The sequence below is a fragment of the Microcaecilia unicolor genome, chromosome 9 (assembly GCF_901765095.1).
Source record: "Microcaecilia unicolor chromosome 9, aMicUni1.1, whole genome shotgun sequence".
NCBI classification, from domain to species: domain Eukaryota; kingdom Metazoa; phylum Chordata; class Amphibia; order Gymnophiona; family Siphonopidae; genus Microcaecilia; species Microcaecilia unicolor.
This window is the reverse complement of record NC_044039.1, coordinates 44,514,051-44,527,963: the sequence shown is the minus strand read 5'-3', so window position 1 is coordinate 44,527,963 and position 13,913 is coordinate 44,514,051. Positions and strand designations below refer to the sequence as shown.

The following is a 13,913-nucleotide window of genomic DNA, read 5'->3' as shown; positions in this document are numbered from 1 at the left end:
ACAGAGAAGGATAATTACCTTATAATATTAGTAGTTAAAAGAATAACTGACAACTGGAACAAAAGAAAGAAAATTAATTTTGGCAAAAAGATACCCAGGGCTGAGCTCCAGGTACAGTGCACTCTATGTTGGTTCTCCTCCTGCAAGCTAGAAAACAAATGCATGATATCAGGAAAATAGAAAAGGGTAGCCAGAATGCAACTGGTTGATTTTTCCCCCCCACTAGTTATTAGTATACAATCTTTCACTTTATATCCGCCAAACAAAAGACTAGAGAAAAAATTGAAACAGTGATTTCATGCTGTAGCTACTTTCTTTTCTAGGTTAACCTCTTAAGTAGGTTCCAAGCAGAAAAAAGGCAGAGGAAAGCATTGTGGAAGATTCCCAAGACAGAATGATCCTTACTTCAAGGGCCCTCAATTTTCACGTTATTAGATTTACTTTAATACAACATAGAAAAATTATTTTAGATTTCCTTTGTTGCAGGAAACCTGAAGTAGCACTCCTCCCCTGAACATGCTATTCCTGCTGTCTCAAAACAAATAGCTTTTCTGGGTTTGTAATGAAGGATGAAGGGTAATGTTTATGTAAAGGAGCTGACATACATCTGTTGCAGATAAAAACTGCTTTAAGTTTTATACACGAACTATGCCATTAGCAAAATACATGGTGATTACCCTCACTATAGTATGAGCATTTACAGAAACCAGGAGTTTTTGCAACAGGCTAAAGAATGTTGAGAGTGGGAAGGAGGGGGACATGGAGAACTCTGGGACAAGGACTCGACACAATGCATCCCATATTCCTGTGAAATTTAGAAAGATGTGGACATATCACCTACAGCAGTCATATGATAATAATAAAAATGGTTGAATTAGTATTTATTTGGAATGTGTGGCCAATTCCTGTTACTGTTTCAGCTGGCTAACTGTAGAAATGAGTGGATTGAATGGCATCAAGAACAGAAGTCCTGACAGTGATCCTACTGCTTTGATGTCAACCTTGTTTCATTTAAGCTGTGTTTCTATACAAATTTCAGGGAAATGATCCAAGATCTGTTCTGTAAAGAAATAACACTCGAGAAAAGCAGCAATTTTGGTGGAAGTTTTTGCTCCTTAGGAAGGTTCCAATCGTCTTCTCTTCATGACCATGTCTGCATGCTGTCTGCAAGGGCTCTTTTCTACTGGAAAACAGAGAAGGTAGTCAGAGTACTCACAGGAAATGTGAATCCAGAAATAGAGACTAAACTTCAAAAAGATTTGTCCCGGAATTACCTTGACAAACCTTGTGTTTTCAATTTCCTGCCCCTTCAAACCTGCTAACTTTTGTCTGGTTAATAAGTTAAATATGAGAAGAGAGAGGCACGTGCCAAAGGCACAGGTAAATTTTAATGGGATAACACTAATTTTCTGTGATCTGGTCAGAAAATACCTGGTGTAAATTTTCTAGCTGGGTGTATTCAGCAGTGGGGGACTCAGGATAAGTTTTTGAATATCCAGTTAACATTAACTGGATATGCTGAGGCTGAAGACTGGCCCAAAAATATAATTTCAGTACCTATTAGTGAGTGTGCATGGAGAGATCACATTTTGAAAGCAACAAAGGTAAAATATCCACAGGTATTTTCAAGTTCAAAACCAATGTAAAGTCTGCAGAGAAATATATTGACTCTGTACCTAGGCCTGCATGAAAATTCCCTTTGTAGATTTATTTAAAATCATTTACAGTCAGTTAATCCAGAGGCAGAGGCAGAGCCAGTCAAGGAACAGTCAGTTAATACTTCGGATTTGATCCTCACTTCTTCTTCCCCATCCTTTCTACTCAGCCACAACCAATGTCAGACCACTTACTCTTGTTGTTCTCCCTCCCTATTCAACAAGATCCTCCCCCTTTTACGTTCAATGAATGATCACTGCTTGGTTCTCCCTGGGCCAAAAAAAGGCCAGCTTGGAGTCTACTCATTGCTGTGGTTTCTTTTTCACTGCTCCTTTTCACTGGAACTCTCTACCAAAGGAAATCAGATGTGAATTATCATATGATAAATTCAAAGTACCTTCTCAGCTATCTCCCGCTTTTCTCACTCTGACCACTTCTACATACCCCCATCAAGGCGCTTGCTTTACTGGTGTTAACCAGTACTGATATTGTCATACTGTTCCCTGACTGCTTTCCCTTTCCTTCTGGCACATCTCTTCCCACTGTTAATGACTGTACTGGATCTCCTCAGCCCACAGTCAGTGGGCTCCAATATATAATATGGAAAAAAATGTCTTATGTAATTTTCTTTCCTTCAGTCACAGCAGATGATCCAGAGACTTGTAGGTTATAACCATCTAACAGCAGGTGGAGACAGAGAGTACCAAACACTGGACAGTATGCGTCTTGGTCAGTCAGTATTTCTTGTAGCAATGTTAACGGAATAGTAAGGAAAACATTTCTCCCTCCTCACAGAACTATGCACAGTCAAACACATCAAGAAACCTAACCAGAGAAACAGACTGAACTGACAGTATCAACCTCGTGAAAGGGTAGGACTCTGGATTCATCTGTGTGACTAAAGGAAAGAAAACGATCTGGTAAGACTTAATTTTTCCTTCCTTGTCATCAGCAGAAGACAAATGCAGAGACTTGTGGGATGTAGCAAAGTAATCCAAAAGTAGCCACAGAAAGAACTGATGACTTGAAGGAGGCCTTAGACCTAGCCAAAATCATCAATTGGATAAGGTCTGGAAAACGTGTGTCACAAGGACTACATAGACAACCATCATTGAAGAAAATAAAGAGAAGAGTGCCTGGAGGACATACACCTAAGCAATGGGCGCCCGACTCCAGCAAGCTAAGGCTGCATTGCTCTGACAGCTCACCAGTAGTAGGATGAGATATTACTCCCAGACATCCATTGGTGGCCTGAAGGTACCAGAAAGGCCCACAGTGACCGCAATATAAAGCATCAGATGGAAACTCTCAGGATGATTTTCTCCAAAGAATGGAGGAAACAACAGCTGATTAATGGAGACCACCACAGGCAACAATGGTGGGGCCATGATGAGTCACCTTTGACTCAGAGACATCAATAAAGGATCTGCATAAAACACTGTCAGGATTTCAAATTAGTGATAGAACCTCACAAAAGATGCCAAGTTGGAGTCATACTGACCATGCGGAGATGGAGCCAGTTCGAGCATGAAGGCACACAGGAGAACTCCAACCTAAGAGGCCCAGGAGAGGGTGAGACTGCACCCCAGGCTTGAAGCCAAGCAAAACCCTATAGACAAAGGATGACCTGACAGACTACGCCAGCTAGCACCATTATACACAGAAAGGGCTGAGCTGTGCTACCTATCTCCATCAGAACAGAATATATCTACCTCAGCTTCCGGAAGAGGCTAAAAACTTTCCTATTCCCTAAGTCTGTTTTATAACAGTTAACATGATGCTATCTCTCCCTATCTCCCATAAGGCTTTCCTATAAGATTCTTTAATTTTATGGTTGCCATTTTAACAGTCTGAGCTTTGTTACACTCACTACATAAACTGCACTGAACCCTAGTGAGGGGATTGACCAGTCTGAGAGTCAGATATGGAACAGTGTTGAAGCTGTTGTGCATGTTCAGAGATGGGTGCACTTCCACCTCCACGAATGGCACAGTGCTCCTCATCCAGATATGCAGCTGCTGCACCCACATCCAGAGGCAGAGGCAGAGCCAGTCAAGGAACAGTTCTCCATAATCAGAGATAGAACTGAATTACACACCCAGAGATGGAGCTTTGGACAACTCCAAGGATGACGCTATGAGGCATAACCAGAGGAAGAAGGCGATCCACTTCCTGCAATAAAACCTCACCTCGCACTCAGAGGTGGACTTGGGCATACATGCAGAGAATAAGCCATGCCCCAAATTTAGGAGGAAGCTGTGTCCCATAGACAGAGCCAACTGTACTGGAGCAATATGAAAGATGCAGAGATGAAACCACGCTCCGCACCCCGAGATAGTGCTATGATTCAAATTCATAGATGGAGCTATGCCCCACAGTCCGAGATTGAGTCATGCTCTATGTTCAGAGATGGTGTTGTGCCCCATATTCAGAGTTGAGGGCCGTGCTCTATATTCACAGATGGCACCATGCTCTACAACTATAGATGAGCCATGCTCTGCGTGCAGAGAGGGAGCTGCGCTCCTCAAAGAAGGGAAAGGGAAATGGGACTTGATATACCGCCTTTCTGAGGTTTTTGCAACTACATTCAAAGCGGTTTACATATATTCAGGTACTTATTTTGTACCAGGGGCAATGGAGGGTTAAGTGACTTGGCCAGAGTCACAAGGAGCTGCAGTGGGAATCAAACTCAGTTCCCCAGGATCAAAGTCCACTGCACTAACCACTAGCCTACTCCTCCACTAGCAACATTCCATGTAGAATCTCAAATAGTGGCATCAAAATCTCAATAGTAGCAACATTCCATGTAGAATCTTCAAATAGTAGCAACATTCCAGAATCTCAAATAGTAGCAACAGCAACATTCCATGTAGAATCTCAAATAGGGAAAGGGAGATGGGACTCAGTTCCCCAGGATCAAAGTCCACTGCACTAACCACTAGGCTACTCCTCCACCAGGCATCGGCGGTCGTGTTCAGAGTCAGGACTAGGACTAGAGCTGCGTTCCACACAGAAAAAAAGGAGAGGTTTGCTCCCCAATCGACAGAGAGCAAACTGGGTACAGCATCCTGAGACGGAACCAAACTGAGACTGGGACCAGCAAGATATGGTGATATGGTGATGTAGCCACTGGGTGTATCCAGAACTGTGCTCCACAGCCAAACACTGAGCAGTGCAGCATGTGAAAAGGGGAAACTGTGCTGTAAAGACACTGATGGAGCTGCGTTCCACATGTACCAAGGGAAGAAGCTCAACAGCCATGAACGAGCCAAATGTTTCTTCACCCAACGTGTAATTAAACTCTGGAATTCATTGCCGGAAAATGTGGTGAAGGCGGTTAGCTTAGCAGAGTTTAAAAAGGGGTTGGACGGTTTCCTAAAGGACAAGTCCATAAACCGCTACTAAACGGACTTGGAAAAATCCAAAATTCCAGGAATAACATGTAAAGAATGTTTGTACGTTTGGGAAGCTTGCCAGGTGCCCTTGGCCTGGATTGGCCGCTGTCGTGGACAAGATGCTGGGCTCGATGGACCCTTGGTCTTTTCCCAGTATGGCATTACTTATGTACTTATGCTGATACCATAGAGCCACGAGCTAGCCAAGTAGCCATAGCCATGCCCTGAGCTCCTGCCCAGAGGAGAGAGGGCACTCAAGATAGCAAGAACCTGACAGTATGCAGTGGACAGTCAGGCCAGGCAGCATGTGTAGCCCCAAACAGTTGGGCCCAGGAATAGCAGCCATGAAAAGGCTGGTGAAGGTGCCACAAACTGTCTTCCGCCAATCTGCAGCAAAAATACAAAACAATAAAAAAAAACAAAAAAAAAACAGAAGGCTTCAATCTGTCAGGTGCCCAGGGGGTCCCACCTGGTACGTACTCTAAGCCACAAGTCTACAGCGGCCTGAAGGTCAATAGTGCAAGCGCTAAATAATCTGAAGGGCAATTGCCCATGCTAGAACGGCCCCAAGGTGACTAAAGGCACAGAGAGCTGTGAGATGGAAATGCCGTCATATGATGAAGTCGAAGTCTGCAAATGCAATCGGGAGCTGAACCCTGACAATGCTGCAAGGGACCAAAAAACAGGTCAGACAACCGAGAGTCTAAGGCTTCTGGTCCTGCATGTGATCACTGCCTTAAGGAGGCCATGCCAGGATTACCGACAAGCCCCAAAGGCGACCGCTGCAGAAGCGCACCACTAGATGCTCATGTGGACATAGGCCACCAGCTGCCCCCGCATCAGAGAGGAGAAAAATGGCCATGCTTCAGGAATGTGGCGTGGAGGGGCATAATCGAACAGAAACGCCTATCTCCATGGGCGTTTATCTCCGAGAACGGGTCCGTGAAGGGGCGGACCCAAGCGTATTTTCGAAAAAATTAGACGTCCATGTTTTATTCGCCAAGTTGTGAGCTGGGCGTTTTTGCTTTTCAGCGATAATGGACAATGAAATCGCCCAGCTCAAAAACGAATAAATCCAAGGCATTTGTTCGTGGGAGGGGCCAGGAGTCGTAGTGCACTGGTCCCCCTAACATGCCAGGACACCAACCAGGCACCCTAGGGGGCACTTTTACAAAAACAGAACAAAAGGTAAAAGAGCTCCCAGGTGCATAGCACCCTTCCCTTGTGTGTAGAGCCCCCCAAATTCCCCTCAAAACCCACTGCCCACAAGTCTACACCATTACTATAGCCCTAAGGGGTGAAGGGGGGCACCTACATGTGGGTACAGTGGGTTCGGGGGGGGGGGTTGGACGACTAAGCATTAAGCAGCACAATTGTAACAGGTAGGGGGGGGATGGGCCTGGGTCCACCTGCCTGAAGTCCACTGCACCCCCTAACAACTGCTCCAGGGACCTGCATACTGCTGCCAGGGAGGTGGGTATGACATTTGAGGGTCAAAATAAAAAGTTGTGAAACATCATTTTTTGAGGTGGGAGGGGGTTTATGACCACTGGGGGAGTCAGGGGAGGTCATCCCCGATTCCCTCCAGTGGTCATCTGGTCATTTAGGGCACTTTTTGGGGCCTTATTCGTGAAAAAACAGGGTCCAGGAAAAGTGCCCTAAATTCTAGCTAAAAACGCATACTTTTGTCCCATTATCTGTGAAATGCGCCCATCTCTGTTCGGCAGATAACCACGCCCCAGTTCCGCCTTCGCCACACCTCTGACACGCCCCCATCAACTTTGTCCGCATCCGCGACGGAGTGCAGTTGAAAACGTCCAAAATCGGCTTTCGATTATACCACTTTATTCGTTTTTGTGAGATAAACGCCCATCTCCCGATTTAGGTCGGAACTTGGGCGTTTTTCTCGTTCGATTATAAGCTGGATAGAGGCACAGCTACCAAAATAAGGACCCCTGCAATCCAGTACTTGGAGTATAGGCAGCAGAGGCAGCAAACGCCCCTGCATGTGTGGGCAGAAGTCGAAGACTGCTTATGCAACCGGGAAAGAGCAGGCCAGGCAATTGTGAGATGATGTTGCTCCGTAGCTCGAGGTGAGAAGGAAATACACTCTCCCTCTAGAAAAGAGGGAAGCCCCGCCAGCATAGCCAAGGCCTCAGAAAGAGAAGTGAGCTGCAGACTGAAAACGCAGCTGGAAGGAGTAGCCTGGAGCACTGGCGTAGCCAAGGATGGGCTTGGGTGGGCCCAGGCCCACCTACTTTGGGTTCAGGCCCACCCAGTAGCAGCATACCTATGATGTGGCTGGCAGGGATCCCCAAGCCCTACCATCCGAAAACTCCCAACAAGTGTCCCTCCTGCATACCTTGTAAGTAGCAGATCTTCGCCTGCAGTGAGCAGTGACATACATACTGCTCGCACCGGCCCCACAGCCTTCCCTCTGATGTATTTCTGCCTAAGCAGAAACAGGAAGTTGCATCAGAGGGAAGGGTGTGGGGCCAACATGAGCAGTGTGTATTAGTTGCTGCTCGCTGCTGGTGAAAATCTGCTATTTAAAAGGTATACGGGAGAGGGGGGATGTTTGAGAGACCATATGGCATGCAGGCGAGAGAAGGAGAGACCAAATCACCTGTGGGATGGGGTGAGGTTCTTCTGCCCACCCATCTTGGGCACAGGCCCACCCAAAATTGGGTGTCTGGCTACGCCCCTGACCTGGAGAAGGCCGCCGAAGAGAAGGATGCAAGGGCAGCCGAGAAGACGAGATTGATCTGGGAGCAGTAAGGTCCAGGCTTCTTCTGTGTGGGAATTCACCATGTGAAAAGAAGCCGAGACCTGAAACCAGAAAGGCAGACAAAGAACCTCCACCAATCAAGGGAACCGGCACTATCTGCACCACAATAGCCCTAAAGCTGCAAAGACAGAAAAGAAGAAAGAGCAATCCAGTACTGCAGCCTGTGATCAAAATGGCTGCCGACGACTGAAGAGAGGTACTGTAAAAGAAGAGTGCCAAAATCACTCCCAGGCTGGCCCAACGGTACTTTGCTGAAACACAGGCAAAACCCCACACAGGCTGCTCTATAACAAATAGTGTACCGCCACAGGTGCACTAACCCGAACAATATAAACTCAACAGAAGGGAAGAATGAAAGCTTATACTCAAAAGTTTGCTGTCTTTACCGGTACCCACTGGCCTTCTGTCTCCAATCAGGTCGCTGAATCCAGAGAGCTGCAGGAGTGCAGAGACACCCACTCTCCTCCAGAATGCCACATAAGCAGAAACCTGCTCTCCGCCAACATTATTTTTTTCTCAAAGTTCTGTGAGGAGGAGGAGGAGGAAGGGAGGGGGACCTGGCACCACCAGGTGTACCCCAAGTCAGGCACCTCTACCAACCTAGACCCCCCCCCACCAAAGTTCAGCTGAACCAAGGAACAGGAGCCACACAAACAGGAGAAACCAGGAGCTTGCGAGAGTCCATCCACTGTCTGCTGGAGCCTGACTGACCAAGGAACATACCGTCCTATGTAGCAGAGTTCAGTTTGGTACACTTTGTTTCCACCTGCTGGTAGATGGTCATAACCCACAAGTCTCTATTCATCTGCTGCTGCCAAGGAAATAATAATTTTCACAAAATATAAAACACCCAAACATCTTACAAACTAACAAAACTCATGCAAACATTTTAAAATGTATTAGAGGCAACTTAATATTACAGATTGAAACTTCACTTTCCTTAAAAGCCTCTTTAAAAAGAAACATTTTCATCATTTTCCCCTTGAAAGAGGCTGGCTTCTATAGCTTAGCTCTCTGGGACAGGAACTCTGCAATCGTTTGTTTCTCTTTTGCATGGTATGAACTACAGCCTATGTGTTTTAACCTGCCAACTATCTCCTGCAGCTAACTTACAGCTCCTTGTACAACTTAATCGAAAGTGCAATAAAGTTCCCTTATCACAGCTTTTCTGACCCTCCATGGTACTCACTACGGTGAATGGGATTTAAAGTGTAATTTCTTTTTTTTTTATTTTTTATTTATAAGAAGTCTTTATTAAGTGTATAGGCAAGGAATACATAACAGAGTACAATATGCCACCAAAAACATCACTACAGCTTGCCCATGGAAAACAATGCAGGAAACAAAAATTTTTTCCTTCAACCCAATATGGACGTATGCAAATATAACTTCAAAACTTTTCAGGTTTTAAGATCATGAAAGTATAACTTCCCCTATCCCATCCCCAACTCCCTCCCCCCTCCCTCAATATATCAATGAAACCCGCCAAAATTTTTCCCCCTAAAGGAGGGATACCAAAGTCCAGCCAAACAAGAATTACACAGAACAGTGCAAAGTAAAAGGCTCCCAAAAAGATTCCCAAACATGCCTGCGCTCTGCCAAGAGATGTTCCATCTCACAAATACACCACAATTTGTTAAGCCACTTCGTTACTGGGGGAACAGATTGTTGCTTCCAATGAGCTGCAATCACCACTCGGGCCGCACCCATAGTGTGGCGGACCAGAGTAGCTTGAGAAAGGGTTAAACCTGGCACCTTTTTGGGAAAAGGAAATATAGTGGAACCCACAGAATACAATGCCCCACCCACTTCTGTAATCTGTAAGAGATGGCTTTCCAAAAAGCACAAATTTTAACACAAGACCACCACACATGTCCCATTATTCCCAATTTACCACATCCCCTCCAGCCGGGCAGGCGTGATAAACCAGCGAAATAATACTTTTACTACATTTTCCTTAAATGGCACATAGAGAGACACCTTCGCTGCAGCCCTCTCCAGGACCCCCCACTCATCATCTCCTAGCTCTCACTGCTAATTCCGTCTATGGAGAGTATAAATAGGAGACTGTGAGGATATATATTTATATAGGCAAGTAATTAGGCCCCTAGTGGTCTTAGAGTCTTCACAGAGGTCTTCTAAGAAGGAATTCTCTCTCGCAACTGCTGACCGTACAAAAGGCACATTAAGAAAATGAGAATCTGAAGGTAAGCAAATCTATCCAGTGAAATAAAGGATATTGATCCACCAAATACGAGAAATTCTTTAATGACGTTTCCTCAAACAATTGCCCCCAAGTCCGAAGACCTGCATTGTACCAACGGGTGAATACACCCTGGGTGGTCCTTGGCGGAAAAAGAGGATTATAAGCTATAGGCGTAAGATGTGACAGGACGTTATGCTTTTGTGTGAAAAACCCATCCCAATAATAAAAGGTAGTATGTACCAAGGGACACAGCCCCACTCCCAGAGATCTATGTTTATGAGGAAGCCACATGAGAGTTCCCAGCGGTCTCAATCCCACAGAAAATTGTTCCAACTGTATCCATAACTTATAGGGGTGAGCATGATACCAATCTAACGCCGTCCACGCTTGCGCAGCACGGTAATACCAACAGATGTTAGGAACCCCTAGTCCCCCTTTCCTTTTATCTTGATAAAGAAATTAACGAGGCAGTTGAGTATGTTCACCTGCCCAGATGAACTTTGTAAAGTGAGCCTGCAGCTTAGAGAAAAATCCCCGAGACAGCTTCAAAGGAAGGACCTGAAATAGATAAAGCAGGCGCAGCAAAACATTCATTTTAACTGTCGCTATCCTACCAAACCATGAAAGGGTCAAATCAATCCATCTATCCAAATCTTTGGTAATAACTCTAAGCAGACTTGAATAATTAGCAGAAAACAGATCGTTGAAGCATGGGGTCAACATTACCCCTAAGTACCGGATTCCCTTCACAGCCCACCGAAACGAAAAGGATATCCGCAGCGATTCCACTAGATCAACGGGCAAGGTAACATTTAAAGCCTCCGACTTACCCATATTAATCTTAAATCCTGAAACAGCAGAGTACTCCCCAATGGCCTTCAAAAGATTAGGGAAAGATGTTAATGGCCGGGTCAGTAATAAAAGAACATCATCAGCAAATAACGCCAATTTGTGTTCTCTGCCAGCAAAGCTAACACCAGTAATATCCGGGTTCCACCGCACCTTATGCGCAAAAGGTTACAAAACCAACACAAAAAGCATAGGTGACAAGGGGCAACCCTGACGGGTACCTGTAAAGAGTGAAAAAGGAGGAGAATTGCTACCATTTATCCAAACACATGCCAAAACCCTTCATTACTTGGTACATAAAAGGCCAATGGACCTTACCAAAGGCCTTCTCTGCATCCAAGCTAAGAAGACACATCGGAATTTGATCTCTTTTAGACAGATACAGCAAGTCAAAAACTCTAGGTACATTATCCATGGCCTGCCTCTGAGCCACAAACCCCACCTGATCTGGGTGTGTAATAGATGGCAAAACCCGGGCAAGCCGGTTCGCTAGAACTTTAGCTAAAGCTTTTACATCTGTGTTAAGACTTGAGATAGGACAATAAGAGGCGCATTAAGTATGATCTTTATCTGGTTCAGGGATCACCACAATCCAGGCCTCCATCATAGAAGGAGGCAAGGATAACCCGGTGCTTTGTTAATTAAGTAGGTCAGATAAAAGCGGGGACAGCTCTGATGTAAACATCTTATAAAATTTGTTAGGAAATCCATCCAACCCCGGTGATTTTAGCGATGGAAGCTCCTTAATAACACCCTGAATCTCCAGCGGAGTAACCGGTTCTTCCAATGTTTCCAGCCACCCTAGGGGGCACTGCAGTGGACTTCAGAAAAAGCTCCTAGGTGCATAGCTCCCTTACCTTGTGTGCTGAGCCCCCCCAAAACCAACTCCCCACAACTGTACACCACTACCATAGCCCTTAGGGATGAAGGGGGGCACCTACATATGGGTACAGTGGGTTTCTGGTGGGTTTTGAAGGGCTCACATTTACCATCCAAGTATAACAGGTAGGGGGGGATGGGCCTGGGTCCGCCTGCCTGAAGTGCACTGCACCCACTAAAACTGCTCCAGGGACCTGCATACTGCCGTCAGGGAGCTGGGTATGACATTTGAGGCTGGCAAAAAATATTTTTAATTTATTTTTTTTAGGGTGGGAGGGGGTTAGTGACCACTGGGGGAGTAAGGGTAGGTCATCCCCGATTCCCTCCGGTGGTCATCTTGTCAGTTTGGGCACCTTTATGAGGCTTGGTCGTAAGAAAAAATGGACCAAGTAAAGTCGCCCAAGAGGCTCGTCAGGGACGCCCTTCTTTTTTCCATTATCGGTCGAGGACGCCCATGTGATAGGCACACCCCAGTCCCGCCTTCGCTATGCTTCCAACACGCCCCCATGAACTTTGGTCATCCCCGCGAGGGAAAGCAGTTGAGGACGCCCAAAATCGGCTTTTGATTATGCCAATTTGGGCGACCCTGGGAGAAGGACGCCCATCTCCCGATTTGTGTTGAAAGATGGGCGCCCTTCTCTTTCGAAAATAAGCCTGATAGTAACCTATGGAACTTTTGTAAGTCTCTGCTTTGAAAATGATCTCCATAGTCTTGTGGACCAGGATTGCCACTTCACCCAGATCATCCAAAACAAGCTGATTCATCCCAGGTTTTTCTCATTACATGCCTAATGACCTATGACTCATGCATGCAATAGAACCAGATCATATTCTTTGGACTGACCTGGGTGAGGTGGCAACTCTGTTCTGGCAAACGTTTGAAAGAGATGCGAACAATTCCATGTCAAGAGGGACAAACTAAGCCAGTCCAGGTTTTACCCTACAGTATACATGGACTTGTACTTTTTGCTTTTCTTTTAGGAATTTGGGACTACATTTCCCCACATGCAGTTGGGTCAAATCAGGACTGGCTTAACTGATTATTTTGGTACTTTAATCACAGTGATGTATATACTGTAAAAAGCGCAGGACTGAAGTATAAGCTCAGGTTGACCAGAGATGGAATATGTTGACCGCAGATGTCCGTTTCAGAAAGAAGAAGGAAGTTATATCAGATTTTGCACAATTTCTGTGTTTGGGGAAAATAAAAAGTGTTTGAGAAATAAAGTGTTAAGTACTGTCTGCAGAATAACTGATGGTTGTTTGTCTGTAGCTGAGAATCATTATTGTTTCTTGAAGTATGGTAGTGATGAGTTATGACCCATGCCAAAGAAATTCTTACTAGGAATGTTCAAAAATCTTCAGTTTATATGGTGCTTAAAAATAATTCTTTAGGGAGATCATGTGACACCATGCTGCAGGAGAGACGCTGATCTGAGCCTCTCCTGCCTTTGCCCCAACATATCTTGCCTCCAATCATTGATATCCTTTGAAATACTGCAGTTTGGGGAGGCTTTGACCTGCGAGGAGGGCTGAGATACTTTTCATTGCCTTCCTTGTCCTGCACAGTGAATAAATCCACAAAAATCACAGCCAGCTCCAGAAACCTAAGATGGTGGCACCTACTAGTCCCTCCACCTCGTCCATTGGCTCAATGTGAGCCGCGGAGATAACTGGCGCTCTTGAAGCGGTCCTGGCTAAAATGCTGCAGCCTATCGAGGCAAAATTGGAAAGAGTGGAAGTTAAACTGGATGAATTTGGCCATGGATTTTCTGTGTTCCAGCAACATACCAGTGCACTTGAAGATCAATTGCAGGGGGTGACGGATACTCAGGCCAGACATCAATCTCGACTCGTGGCTTTAAAGGAAAAACTTGAGGACCTTGAAAATAGGTCCAGAAGGAATAATTTATGCCTGATTGGTCTATCGGAAATGCTGGGAGCATGAGACTTGGCTCGCACCCTGGAAGGTTGGCTTGTGAAGGAACTACAATTATCAAATACACAGGGGCCCCTCTGAATTGAAAGAGTTAACAGACTAGGGACTCAGCAGTCATTGCCCGTCCCAGACCAGTGATAACGTGGTTACTCAACTCTGCACACAAGGATTTGATATTGACTGCTCTCTGCACAGGGAAAA

General features: G+C 45.5%; 1 protein-coding gene across 4 annotated transcripts in view; it reads right to left on the bottom strand.

Moving 5' to 3' along the window:
* Positions 1-217: 217 nt before the first annotated feature.
* RAD52 (RAD52 homolog, DNA repair protein) overlaps positions 218-13,913 on the bottom strand; it is a 113,236-nt gene continuing 99,540 nt past the window's right edge. For 2 of the 4 annotated variants that reach the window (XM_030215122.1, XM_030215121.1), the window contains one exon: positions 218-1,183. In XM_030215122.1, coding sequence (XP_030070982.1) covers positions 1,116-1,183 — 68 coding nt within the window. In that variant the 3' untranslated portion in view covers positions 218-1,115. The remainder of the gene's footprint in view (positions 1,184-13,913) is intronic. The other 2 variants (XM_030215123.1, XM_030215124.1) reach the window with 1 other exon arrangement.